We start from the raw sequence: 15,034 nt of genomic DNA on the forward strand, positions 1-15,034 counted from the left end.
ATACTTCATTGCTTAGTTAATCTTAAGTTAATTTTAAGCCTGCCAGTAATGCTATGCATTCAAGTGGCTTTGGCATGCTGCATTTAACTGTATTCTTTTGTACTTCTCTGTATCATTCTCAAATTAATAAATAAATAAAAAGGTGTCGTAAAATAATACACATTTCCCTAAGTTCAAGTCTTAGAATTAATTAAAAATCTTGCTTATCTCGTTAACCTTGTTGGCGATTCCATTATAATGTTGCACATTTTTTTTGTATTTTAATAGTGAGCATCACATATGCAGTAATATTGGTATTATCTTAAGACTACGACGTATAAATCTCCAAGTGATATCTGGCCCAACACTACTGCCACTGAACAAAGGCACCTCTACACTAATATTTCCATGGGTTAGATCTTTATTAGAAAGCCCATTTATTATTCATATACGAGTAGTTGGTTGTATCACTGTTATGTGTATCTTTTATGTAGTTGTGATTAATAAATACGCAATATTTCTCACTTTAGTCACTGGAAAGTGAAAAGAATTATCAGCAACCTGACGACCTCCAAGTGTAAACACAACGCTTACAAAACGGTACTGAGCTCTACTTTTATCTGTAATCTCCTTTTCGACTTAAAATATGTTTTTTGAAGTTATTATTTTAGGTTTAAAGATTATCTACCACAGATTGGTCACTAAGGCTGCTATTCATCTATACACTAACATGAATATTCTGATATTCCAAAAATAAGGATTATAGTAAACTCTGGTTGTATTCGTATACCCCTAGGTATATAATTGGACATTTTTAAATTATTGCTAGTTAATTAATTTGTAAGGGTTTCACATGACAGTCATTTATTATACTTCATGCATGTTATGGACATTTGATGGTATGTTAAAACAATATGTTTTGTATTAAAATGTTTGCATTTGTTTCCTACGAAACTATTCTGAAATGTTTCCAGGAACACATTACCGTGTTTGCCATGAAATTGAATGTACTGCATTACATAAACCATGTATTTGGAGGTTCCCAAACTCATAAACAATCACTTTTATTCCTATTCCTTATTCTAGTTAACAAAGTGCGTTTCCTCTTAGATATATCAATTTTATTCATTGACATATCAACCATCCTGGAAAAATATCCTGACTTTGTCTTTTATAAATAATGTATAACTATAGATATGTAGATATAAATCCATATGTATTCCTGTTAACCCTTTGGGGCCTAGTTCCTAGACCTTTTGTGTATCCATATGCTCTCGCGCTACCGTCCACAGGATGGATATGGGGCGCACAATAAACTAGCCACTTCGGTGTGTGTGAGAGAGAGAGAGACTCAGCAATCAACATTTGCACCAATAACTCATTACAGTTGTGACCGGGTGTGGAAGTGTGAATTGCTCATTACTCTAAAATTTGTTCATGATTGCAGCCATGTATAAACGTAAGTAAGTATTCATTACCTTTGTAACTTGTGAGTTCATTACCTTTGTAACTTGTGAGTTCATTACCTTGTACCTAGTTCAGCCATCAAAACTTTGGAGCCCGGTCCCTGGACCCATTGTGTACCTCTGTAATCTGTAAATACCTTTGTAACTTGTAATGATTGTGACTAGACCTACCTGGAGTTCATTACCTTTGTAAATTGTGAGTTCATTACCTTTGTAAATTGTGAATTCATTGCCTCTGTAACTTGCTCAGCTATCAAAACTTTGAGGCCCAGTCCCTGGACCCATTATGTACCTCTGTAATCTTTTGACTACCGCCCACAGGATGGGTATGGGGTGCATAATAAACATATTAAACTCTAAACTAACTCTAACGGTGGCAAAATCTAATCTAAATAATGTATAACCACTTAAACCTTTTTTCAAGCATATCTTCTTAAAATATAAGGTAATATTTTTGTGACCTAATTCATGTCTGCACTAATAACTCATTACGACTGTAGCCATGTAAATAGTACACTACCACTGTAACTCGTTTAGCTAACAAATCTTTGTGGCCCAGTCCCTGGACCCATTATGTACCTCTGTAATCATTTGGATATGGGGTGCATTATAACGATGTTAAACTAATTCCGATATCTCTCACCACCTGCCTGATCAAAAAATTCGAGAGTCAGAAATTTTTAATTAGGTTAACTATTAATGTTTTACAGTTGATCAGACCTAGATCCTCCAGGCGGAACAGTTAGGAACCGCTGCCGGGGGAATGGACCCCCAGAAACAGTCTTCAGGTTTACGTATTACCTGGAGTTTACCTGGAGAGAGTTTCGGGGGTCAACGCCCCCGCGGCCCGGTCTGTGACCAGGCCTCCTGGTGGATCAGCGCCTGATCAACCAGGCTGTTGCTGCTGGCTGCACGCAAACCAACGTACGAGCCACAGCCCGGCTGATCAGGAACTGACTTTAGGTGCTTGTCCAGTGCCAGCTTGAAGACTGCCAGGGGTCTGTTGGTAATCCCCCTTATGTGTACTGGGAGGCAGTTGAACAGTCTCGGGCCCCTGACACTTATTGTATGGTCTCTTAACGTGCTAGTGACACCCCCTGCTTTTCATTGGGGGATGGTGCATCGTCTGCCAAGTCTTTGCTTTCGTAGTGAGTGATTTTCATGTAAGCAAGTTCAGGTACTAGTCCCTCTAGGATTTTCCAGGTGTATATAATCATGTATCTCTCCCTCCTGCGTTCCAGGGAATACAGGTTTAGAAACCTCAAGCGCTCCCAGTAATTGAGGTGTTTTATCTCCGTTATGCGCGCCGTGAAAGTTCTCTGTACATTTTCTAGGTCGGCAATTTCACCTGCCTTGAAAGGTGCTGTTAGAGTGCAGCAATATTCCAGCCTAGATAGAACAAGTGACCTGAAGAGTGTCATCATGGGCTTAGGCCTCCCTAGTTTTGAAGGTTCTCATTATCCATCCTGTCATTTTTCTAGCAGATGCGATTGATACAATGTTATGGTCCTTGAAGGTGAGATCCTCCGACATAATCACTCCCAGGTCTTTGACGTTGGTGTTTCGCTCTATTTTGTGGCCAGAATTTGTTTTGTACTCTGATGAAGATTTAATTTCCTCATGTTTACCATATCTGAGTAATTGAAATTTCTCATCGTTGAACTTCATATTGTTTTCTGCAGCCCACTGAAAGATTTGGTTGATGTCCGCCTGAGCCTTGCAGTGTCTGCAATGGAAGACACTGTCATGCAGATTCGGGTGTCATCTGCAAAGGAAGACACGGTGCTGTGGCTGACATCCTTGTCTATGTCGGATATGAGGATGAGGAACAAGATGGGAGCTAGTACTGTGCCTTGTGGAACAGAGCTTTTCACCGTATATTCACAGCAGGTGCTAATTCAAGTTTGTTTCGAGGGAGGGAAGGGTAGCTCTAACGTTATGGATGGGAAACGTAGTGGCATTGTAGAAATACACAATAGCTTTGCTGTGGTTTATAATATAGAAAAGGTTGTTGTCTGCCAGTGTATCCCAAGTTTATCCTATCAGATTCGTGTCTATATCGTGGCTGCCTATATCCCGCGGACGGAAAGAGGTTTGTCAGTACTACGTGCAGCCTGCATGATAGGGTTTCCCTCTTATGCAGGCAGATAGTCTAATAACATGCACAAGTTTGAGTCACTGCTGTAAGGTGGGAATCCAGTAACCCACAACTCGTCTGCTTTTCTGAGACACAACTCGACTCAATTTAGGCTATTATATTAGGCCTTGATAGGAAAGGCATTGACCAGACGAAAACAAAGCTTGTAGGCACGACCACAGATGTAGAGATGGCTTGCAGAGCAGGCCAAGCCAGTGGCTTAGAACAAGGTACCTGGGTTGGCTTGGCTATCTGTGGATAGGAACATTAAGACAACAGAGCACTTGCAGAGCCACATACAACTACAATCTCATAACAGAGCTGGCTTACCACTGACTGGGTTACTGGCTTGTTGTTTGCATAGTTGCAATTCATAAAATCTGGCAACTCTCACTTCGACGGTTCGGAAAAGTCGCAGAAACACAAGAAAACACTCGTAAACACCGTAGAGGAGTGGATTAAGGGCATTGACTGTTGAAGCTGATGGTAAGGAGTGACGGTGCCAGCCAGCTAGGACTTCGTGATGTAAGATAAGATAAGATAAGATTTCGTTCGGATTTTTTTTTTATCTCCGGAGAGTTAGCCACCCAGGATAACCCAAGAAAAGCAGTGCGTCATCGAGGACTGTCTTATTTCCATTGGAGTCCTCAATCTTGTCCCCCAGGATGTGACGCATATCAGTCGACTAACACCCAGGTACCTACTTGCTGCTAGGTAAACAGGACAACCGGTGTAAGGAAGCGCGTCGAAATGTTTCTACCCTCGCCGGGAATCGAACCTGGAAGCTCGCCGTGTGAAGCGAAAGCACACACAAGCGAGAGTTTCACTGAAATTCGCCACAACGGCCACAAATTGTTGTGGATGGGAGTTCGGGAAATGCAGTGACATTGTAGTAAAACACAACAGCTCTGTTGTGGTTTCCCCTCAAGGAAGGTTCCTTGATGTTGATGAGGGGCTCTTGATTTAAGGAATTGGATCTGTGCTCCAGTTCCCCGAATTAAGCCTGAATGCCTTCCACATCCCCCCAGGCGCTGTATAATCCTCCGGGTTTAGCGCTTCCCTTGATAATAATAATAATAATAATCTGCGGTGGTTTATTAGGTAGAAAAGATCACGTCGTCTGCCAGTGTATCCTACCAACTTGGTGTCTACATTGTGGCTACCCATCCCCTGTGGGTGTGGCGAGGTTTGAACTCTTGCACAGCGTGCAGCCAGCAGCAACAGCCTGGTTGATCAGGCTCTGATCCACCAGGAGGCCTGGTCACAGACCGGGCCGCGGGGGCGTTGACCCCCGGAACTCTCTCCAGGTAAACTCCAGGTCAGCGCCCTAATCTTTCACTGACAGCTAACCATCATGTCTAGTAATAGTAGTCTCCTACTACTTACGTAACATAACATTGACGCTAATTCCTCGGATCAAGAACCCCTCACCATCTGTAAGATATATCCGTCATTGAAGGGGTTATATGATTCAATTTGCTGATAATATATTTCACGCTACTGTATGTGCTAACACTCCCTACATTGTTAACAATGTACTGTGTCACAACCTGAGGTTAATCAATTCAGCAGAGAAAATGAAGGTATTACATAAGTGCGCTTCCCAACAAGAAGGCGTAGTTCTTCACGTCAGGAAGACAGTCCTCATTTAAGACTTCTGGGTCCCTGGGTGGTACGGTTACAGTCATGTTCAGTTACAACATGCAGAATCAGCCACTCGATCAGCTGTTCATGACCCAATTACCCACAGGGGTATTCCTTACTCAGATTATTTTTCACTTATTTCTCAAAATTTCACAACTAATGGCAACAATGATGGTCCACAACAAAATATCTTCTGCCAAACCATGTTTGGGTTTCTGGCCGTCTTCCCACTGCTGTCGTATTTGGGAGAGTGCAGTCTCTGGGTGGCCCGGTGGCCTGGTGGCTAAAGCTCCCGCTTCACACACGGAGGGCCCGGGTTCGATTCCCGGCGGGTGGAAACATTTCGACACGTTTCCTTACACCTGTTGTCCTGTTCACCTAACAGCAAATAGGTACCTGGGTGTTAGTCGACTGGTGTGGGTCGCATCCTGGGGGACAAGATTAAGGACCCCAATGGAAATAAGTTAGACAGTCCTCGATGACGCACTGACTTTCTTGGGTTATCCTGGGTGGCTAATCTTCCGGGGTTAAAAATCCGAACGAAATCTTATCTTATCCTGCCTACATATCGGCCACATGCGCCTCACTGAAGGATCTTTTCTTTCAACGTACCAGCCGTATCCCACTGAGGTGGGGTGGCCCAAAAGGAAAAACGAAAGTTTCTCCTTTCAAATTTAGTAATATATACAGGAGAAGGGGTTACTAGCCCCTTGCTCCTGGCATTTTAGTCGCCTCTTACGACACGCATGGCTTACGGAGGAAGAATTCTGTTCCACTTCCCCATGGAGTCACTAAAGGATATCTTATGGAAAAACGATTGGCACCACTATGTGAGGACTGCTGGTGGGGGGGAGGGGTACTGTCAGTTTAACAAATCTTATTCAATTGTTCATCGTATTAGTGGGCAAGCATAATTCATTTCCATCATCTCCACCTCCCCAACACACTAATTCTCACTGGCATCTTTATTAAAAGTCCCACCTATGATGCAGACTACGTATTTGACTTTTTAACAGAAACTAACTCATTGCACCAACTGTGATTTTATTTTTCCTCTTGCACTCTCCTTAGCCCCTGTCCTCATACACTCCAATCCTTCACTCCATCACCTTTACACATTCCTCCTTTCACATATCCCTTCCTGAAGTGCTGCATGATCTCAGGTTCAACGCTTAATTTATTATTATCATCATCATCATCATCATCCTCGACGACAGGAAGGTGCAATTCTCTGACAGGAAAGTGTGTGTGTGTGTACTCACCTGTTTGTGGTTGCAGGGGGTCGATTCACACCTCCTGTCTGTGTGTGTGTGTTTGTTTGTTTTTGTATGGTGTGTGTGTGTGTGTGTGTGTGTGGCAGTACATGTGCCAGACAGGCAAGCTGACACTTTCACGCCTGCCCCGACAGACGAGCCAGGGGATCGTTTACAGTGTACTGTGGTTTACGATATCCCCAGCACGATACCCCTCCAGGTCTGTGTGGTGGCACCATGCCCTCACTGGTAACGCAGTGCACTAGCGGATATATGGAATCGAGTGTTGTGAGGGAGGACTCACTTCTCGACAGAAGGGAGGTGCAAGTCCCTGTGTATTTGACCCGTCTCACTGCCACCTCAACTCCATGACAACTTTTAATATTGATACCAGCGGATAATTTTATATTTAGTGTCCTGTGTTACCAGAAAGAAATAACATGCACGATATAAATCACATATAAATGTTTTCGTTGTCAATCGATCATTGAATATAGATCATTAGTAATTATAGAGAATATTTTGGCTGCACTAAGTTGCACTTGTGGCGTCATTATGGTTGGCAGGATACTTCGCACAATGACTATTTTGTTCTTGGTCGATGGTTGGCACAACTTTGGCTTCGTCTCAGGTGGGTGACTAATAGTTTTCTTCCACGTTTACAAGTCATAGCTAATTTAATCGGTATCAATGGGGTTATGCAGTGCTATGAATCCTTTACCACAAGCTTTTTTTTTTTATTTAGATGGGTGTTGTTCTATCCCCTAATGTAAGGTTCAGTTACTTTAGTTTTTCCCTAGAGTTCTTTTCCCTTTGATTATGGATTACTCTCGTTGAATGTCTTTACTTTCCAGTTTCTTACCATGCTTTATCAGGTGAGGGGTTCCCTTTAGTCCTTAGGTTCATTTTGGAGTATACAACTGGTACTGCGTACTGGTGCAATAGGGTAGTTTCCGTTAAAAAAAAATCAAAGAGAGAGATTGCATCAGAGGAGGAATAGCCTGGCTGATCTGGTACTTGAAGACATCTGCCTGTTCAGGCAGTATTTCCCATATCTTTTGGCAGAGTGGTGAATAATCTTGGCCTGTGGATGTTAATATAGTGTTCTCTTATTGTTTACATGGCACCCCTGCTTTTCACTTTGTTTATTTTATATTTTGTACCATATCTCACACTCCAGTAAGTTGTTGGTACTATGTAGATTTGTGACTAGTATTTTCCAAGCATATATTATCACTCTCTCTCTCTCTCTCTCTCTCTCTCTCTCTCTCTCTCTCTCTCTCTCTCTCTCTCTCTCTCTCTCTCTCTCTCTCTCTCTCTCTCTCTCTCTCTCTCTCTCTCTCTCTGTCTCTCTGTCTCTCTCTCTGTCTCTCTCTCTGTCTCTCTCTCTCTCTCTCTCTCTCTCTCTCTCTCTCTCTCTCTCTCTCTCTCTCTCTCTCTCTCTCTCTCTCTGCTCCTGAGTCCATATTCTGTACTTTTAGGCATTCCCAGAATTTTAAATACTTCTTGGCTCTATGTGGAGTGCAAATAATCTCAGTATCTGTTTCAGTTCTGACATGTCTCCTGCCTTAAATGGAGTCGTCAACACAATACAATACTCTCTTGTTTTGAAAGTTCTCATTATCCATTCTGTCTAAATGACAAGTTAGTTGACATGTTCCTTTCAATCTGTTTGGTCGCTTGTATGTGTTTTACAATCTATATCCCTTCTGGGTTCCTCATTATTTCCATTTCCTGGTGTTTGTTTACAGTCTCTCCAGCGTCATTTATAGCCTTTATTTGCCCTTATAAGATTTTATTATCTTCATTGATTTTACATTGTGTGCAAATGGGTACCCATCTGACTGTCTCTTCTGGCTTAATTAATATAATAATAATAATAATATAATATCTTTATTTCTACAAGTACATGTACAAGGTATACAGGCCTAGCTGACGTCAGTCACTACTATTATAGAAAGCCGCTTGTTATGCAGAGCATTTCGGACAAATTAGGTCAATTTTGTCCCAGGATGCGACTCACACCAGTCGATTAACACCCAGGTACCCATTTTTACTGATGGGACAACCAGTGTAAGAAACGTCCAGTGTTTCTCCCTTTGGCATGAATCAAACCCGGGCCCCTCAGAGTGTGAAGCAAGAGCTTTTACCATCAGGATACGGGCTTAGTGGGCCTTGTTACACTTTCTCAGTCTAACATCTCTTCTCCAACATTCGTTCAGTTTTTCTCCTAATCTCTTGTGAGGTACGGTAACAAATATCTTCTTGCAGTCCGGTAATATGCAGTGTACCTATTCCTCTCTCTCTCTCTCTTGCCTCTAACACAACTCCAGCAAGAGTTCTGTAAGGCACATAAGGGAATCACATTACAAGGGGCGGTCCTCGGGATAATTTTTATCCAACATTTGTAAGAGAACACCAGTGCAGCGCACTCTCATACTGCTGGACACTCAATTTACTCAGGTTCACACATCTTGTTACACTAACTCTATTTTCATTTTGACGTCAATGAAAGGTATAGCATACAATTAATAATTTATTTTCTTAAACAATGTGCATAGAAAAATATATTACACTACACAATAGAGCGGAAAAATAATGTAAGGGACCTGGGAGTAGTAATGTCTGAGGATCTCACTTTCAAGGATCACAACAGTGCCACGATCGCACGTGCAAAGAAAATGATAGGATGGATAATGAGAACTTTCAAAACGAGAGATGCCAAGCCCATGATGATCCTTTTCAAATCACTTGTTCTCTCTAGGCTGGAATACTGCTGTACATTAATATCTCCATACAAAGCAGGTGAAATCGCAGATCTAGAGAGTGTACAGAGATCCTTTACTGCACGTATAAGTTCTGTCAAGCACCTTAACTACTGGGAACGCTTGGAAGCACTTGACTTGTACTCGTTGGGACGCAGGAGGGAGAGATATATCATAATCTACACTTGGAAAATCTTGGAAGGAATGGTCCCAAATCTGCACACAGAAATCACTCCCTACGAAAGTAAAAGACTGGGCAGGCGATGCAAAGTGCCGCCAATAAAAAGTAGGGGCGCCATTGGTACACTAAGGGAAAACACCATAAGTGTCCGGGGCCCAAAAATGTTCAACAGCCTCCCATCAAGCATTAGGGGAATTGCCAATAAACCCCTGGCTGCCTTCAAGAGAGAGCTGGACAGATACCTAAAGTCGGTGCCGGATCAGCCGGGCTGTGGCTCGTACGTTGGACTGCGTGCGGCCAGCAGTAACAGCCTAGTTGATCAGGCCCTGATCCATCGGGAGGCCTGGTCATGGACCGGGCCGCGGGGGCGTTGATCCCCGGAATAACCTCCAGGTAACCTCCAGGTAACACCTAGTGTATTTAAAGAAATCCCCCTTCAAGGGAGTTTTAATGCCGGTGAAGGGCTTTCTTGATCCAAGGAATTAGGGCAACGCTCACCTGAATCATACCTATATAATAAAAATATTAAACTAACGTTAATTTAACTATATCATTCTGGGTATAATTAACACAGATGAGCAGATACATTAACATTATTCACATATTTCTCACAATCTTAACAAATAATAGTTGTCAAAAATATTTTTATATTTTGGCTATGATGCACTCACTTTCCTCGGATCAAACCTGTTTACCTCCCATTAACAAATCACACTCGCCCCAACGGGTGCGAGTATAAGTATAATAATTTCCACCGTATTTTAGTTTTTCTGCGTTCACTTGTGTGTGTTGTTCTTCACTGTTCAGTAATTAGCATTTGTCTGCTTGTCCACAGCTGGAGACCTTCACTCCATGGAGGAAGTTAGTGAGGCCCTCCGTCACGTCGCGTCCTCCCTCGCCAACCTCACTGCCTTGGTTGTCTCCGTTACCTCCATCAATGCCACATTGTCTTCCAGTACTGCTGTCTTTGACTCAACCTCACCCAGCATCCTTCCAGCGACTGCAACACTAACTGTTATCACTACATCAACCAACTTAACACCAACTGTAACTACTTCCACATCAACCACCACCACCGCAACTACTACTACCACATCAACCACCACCACCGCAACTACTACCACATCAACCACCACCACCGCAACTACTTCTACCACATCAACCACCCCTGCACCAACTACTGCCACATCAACCACTTCCACATTAACTGCCACTACCATATCACCCACCACCACCACCACCACCACCCCAGCTACTACTACTACCACATCAATCACCCTCACACCTACTGCAACTACATCAACCGCCTCTACACTAAGAACTACTACCACATTAACCACTCTCACACCATCTACAACTGCTACCACGTCAACCACCACCATGGCAACTACCAGCACTACTACTTTAACCACCACTCCCTCACTGACAACAATTACTGCCACAACAACTACCCCCACACCAGCAATAATTACTGCTTCAAGAACCACCTCCATCCCATCTACCATCACTACAACCATACCAACCACCCTCACAACCACCATTTCCAGTGCCTCATATAACACAACTATCACCCCACAAACTGCAACAACTACAACTACCACCACGCCAGCCACTACACATACAATACCAGAAATCACTACCACCACATCATCCTCCACACTAATACCAACCAAAAACAATACCATAACAAGCACCATCACTATACCAAGCATTACCACCACAACCATCAAATCAACCACAGCACCAACCACCATTACTGACGCATCAACCACTACCACCCCGTTCACCAAACCAATCACCACTGATACCACACCAACTAGTAATATATCAAACTTCTTTGCTACCTGTACTAAACCAGTCACAAACACCACCACAGAGACAGCATCTACCACCAGAGAGGCTGCATCTACCACCACAGAGACAGCATCTACCACCAGAGAGGCTGCATCTACCACCACAGAGACTGCATCTACCACCACAGAGACTGCATCTGCCACCACAGAGACTGCATCTACCACCACAGAGACTGCATCTACCACCACAGAGACAGCATCTACCACCAGAGAGGCTGCATCTACCACCACAGAGACTGCATCTACCACCACAGAGGCTGCATCTACCACCAGAGAGGCTGCATCTACCACCACAGAGACTGCATCTGCCACCACAGAGGCTGCATCTACCACCAGAGAGACTGCATCTACCACCACAGAAGCTGCATCTGCCACCACAGAGGCTGCATCTACCACCACAGAGACTGCATCTACCACCACAGAGACTGCATCTACCACCACAGAGGCTGCATCTACCACCAGAGAGGCTGCATCTGCCACTATAGAGGCAGCATCTACCACCACTGAGGCTGCATCTACTACCACAGAGCCTGCATCTACCACTATAGAGACAGCATCTACCACCACAGAGGCTCCATCTACCACCACAGAGACTGCATCTACCGCTATAGAAGCAGCATCTACCACTACAGAGACTGCATCTGCGACCACAGAGGCTGCGTCTACCACTATAGAGGCAGCATCTACCAATGTAGAGGCAACATCTACCATCACAGAGGCTGCATCTACCACTATAGAGGCAGCATCTACCACTGTAGAGGCAGCATCTACCATCATAGAGGCTGCATCTAACACTATAGAGGCAGCATCTACCACCACAGAGACTGCATCTACCACCACAGAGACTGCATCTACACCCACAGAGACTGCATCTACCGCCACAGAGGCTGCATCTACCAGCAAAGAGGCTGCATCTACCACTACAGAGGCTGCATCTACCACCATAGAGGCATCATCTACCACTATAGAGGCAGCGTCTACCACCACACAGACTGCATCTACCACTACAGAGGCTGCATCTACCACTAAAGAGGCTGCATCTACCTCCACAGAGGCTGCTTCTACCACCATAGAGGCATCATCTACCACTATAGAGGCAGCATCTATCACTATAGAAGCTGCATCTTCCACCACAGAGACAACATCTACCACCACAGCTGCATCTATCACCACAGAGGTTGCATATACCACCATAGAGGCAGCATCTACCACTATCGAGGCTGCATCTACCACCACAGCTGCATCTACCACCACAGAGGCTGCATCTACCATCACAGAGGCTGCATCTACCACCACAGAGGCTGCATCTACCACCATAGAAGCAGCATCTACCACTATAGAGGCTGCATCTACCACCACAGAAGCTGCATCTATCACCCCAGAGTCAGAATCTACCACTATAGAGGCTGCATCTACCACCACAGAGGCTACTTCTACAACCATAGAGGCTTCATCTACCACTATAGAGGCTGCATCTACCACTATAGAAGCTGCATCTACCACCATAGAGGCTGCATCTACCACTATAGAAGCTGCATCTACCACCACAGAGGCTGCATCTACCACCATAGAGGCTGCATCTACCACTATAGAGGCTGCATCTACTACCACAGAGGCTGCATCTACCACTACAGAAGCTGCATCTATCACCCCAGAGTCAGAATCTACCACTATAGAGGCTGCATCTACCACTATAGAAGCTGCATCTACGACCATAGAGGCTGCATCTACCACTATAGAAGCTGCATCTACCACCACAGCTGCTGCATCTACCACCATAGAGGCTTCATCTACCACTATAGAGGCTGCATCTACCACCATAGAAGCATCATCTACCACTATAGAGACTGCATCTACCACCACAGAGGCTGCATCTACCACCACAGAAGCTGCATCTACCACTATAGAAGCTGCATCTACAACCATAGGGGCTGCATCTACCACCACAGAGACTACATCTACCATTACAGAAGCTGACTCTGCCACTATAGAGGCTGCATCTACCACCACAGAGGCTGCATCTACCACTATAGAGGCTGCATCTACCACTATAAAGGCTGCATCTACCACTATAAAGGCTGCATCTACCACTACAGAAGCTGCATCTACCACTACAGAGGTTTCATCTACCACCACAGAGGCTACATCTACCACCACAGAGAATGCATTTACCACTACAGAGGCTGTATCTACTACTACAGAGGCTGCATCTACCACTATAGAGGCTGCATCTACCACTATAGAGGCTGCATCTACCACTACAGCAGCTGCATCTACCACCACAGAGGCTTCATCTACCACCACCGAGGCAGCATCTACCACAGAGGCTTTATCTACCACTATAGAGGCTTCATCTACCACTATAGAGGCTACATCTACCACCACAGAGGCAGCATCTACCACAGAGACTTCATCTACCACTATAGAGGCTTCATCTACCACTATAGAGGCTGCTTTTACCACCACAGAGGCTGCACCTTCCACAGAGGCTGCATCTACTACTTTAGAGGCTGCATCTTCCACCACAACAGAAGTTGCACTTTCCAGGACAGAGGCTTCATCGACCACCGAGGCTGCATCTACCACCAAAGAGGCAGCATCTACCACCACAGAGACTTCATCTACCACGGAGGCTGCATCTACCACCACAGAGACTGCATCTATCATCACAGAGGCTGCATCTACCACCACAGAGATTGCATCTACCACCACAGAGGCTGCATCTACCACCACAGAGGCTGTATCTACCATAACAGAGGCTGCATCTACCGCCACAGAGGCTACATCTACCACCATAGAGGCTACATCTACCATCACAAAGGCTGCATTTACTATCACAGAGGCTGCATCTACCACCACAGAGGCTGCATCCATCACCACAGATACTGCATCTACCATCACAGAGGCTGCGTCTACCACCATAGAGGCTGTATCTTCTACAGAGGCAGCATCTATCACCGAAAGAATGTCTACCACCATCGCCACACCAACTACCATAACTATGCAGTTCGCTACTAACACACCACACACCATCACCTCCACTACTTCAGTTACCAGTGAAGAACTTGACCAAGAGAAATCCAGCCACGAAGATGGAGGACAAGAACCCAAGTTTGATGAAGGAAGCTCTACAGGCAAGGGCCGAAGAAAGCGACGAGGGGTTGCCTTATCCAGAGGTGTCTTTTATGTCACGCGATTGAAGAGTGTTAAGCCTGTTGATAATAGGAAACTCCAGAGAGCATCAAGGCCAATTAGGAAACGAAGGTCATCTTTCGAAAACACGGCTTCAGAAGCTGCAGAGGCCTTGGAAGCTACTGAATCCATGCGGTTCTTGGAGACCACAAGTACTCATATAATCCCAAGGAACAGCAGTTGGTGGAGACGAGTAAACGCCACCGTGAAGAGCATCGACGTGCTAGTGGAGGAGGTGTCATCAGGCACAATGGATGAGCAGCACGCTCTCCGCCTGCACCAAGAGGCGGACACTCTGGACGGCTTGGCGATGGAAGGTGCCAACGACCCTGACCTCGTCCTGCAAGCTCAGAACGACTACATCCTCACCGTGATGGATACCATCCGAACCCTCTCCGAGGAAGTAAACAATACAAGAAAAACTGTTGACTCCAACATTGCTCGCACAAAGGTATGGATTTTAAATTCTGGAAACACACACACACACACACGCACACACACACACACACACACACACACACACACACACACACACACACACACACACACACACACACACACACA

General features: G+C 44.8%; 2 protein-coding genes across 9 annotated transcripts in view; one reads left to right on the top strand and one right to left on the bottom strand.

The window, feature by feature from the left end:
• RNaseX25 (Ribonuclease X25) overlaps nucleotides 1-4,095 on the bottom strand; it is a 36,214-nt gene extending 32,119 nt beyond the window's left edge. Inside the window, exon 1 of one of the 3 annotated variants that reach the window (XM_070086816.1) lies at nucleotides 3,913-4,095. The gene's annotated coding sequence lies outside the window, so the exon portion shown is untranslated. Of the gene's footprint in view, nucleotides 1-216; nucleotides 240-504; nucleotides 635-3,912 lie in introns of those variants that run through there. The other 2 variants (XM_070086817.1, XM_070086818.1) reach the window with 2 other exon arrangements.
• Nucleotides 1-15,034, top strand: part of LOC128688145 (pneumococcal serine-rich repeat protein) — an 88,364-nt gene that overhangs the window by 55,518 nt on the left and 17,812 nt on the right. For 3 of the 6 annotated variants that reach the window (XM_070086813.1, XM_070086812.1, XM_070086811.1), the window contains 2 exons: nucleotides 1,272-1,438; nucleotides 10,261-14,921. In XM_070086813.1, coding sequence (XP_069942914.1) covers nucleotides 1,417-1,438; nucleotides 10,261-14,921 — 4,683 coding nt within the window. In that variant the 5' untranslated portion in view covers nucleotides 1,272-1,416. Of the gene's footprint in view, nucleotides 1-1,271; nucleotides 1,439-6,415; nucleotides 7,111-10,260; nucleotides 14,922-15,034 lie in introns of those variants that run through there. The other 3 variants (XM_070086815.1, XM_070086810.1, XM_070086814.1) reach the window with 3 other exon arrangements.

The sequence above is a fragment of the Cherax quadricarinatus genome, chromosome 19 (genome assembly GCF_038502225.1).
Source record: "Cherax quadricarinatus isolate ZL_2023a chromosome 19, ASM3850222v1, whole genome shotgun sequence".
Lineage (NCBI taxonomy): Eukaryota > Metazoa > Arthropoda > Malacostraca > Decapoda > Parastacidae > Cherax > Cherax quadricarinatus.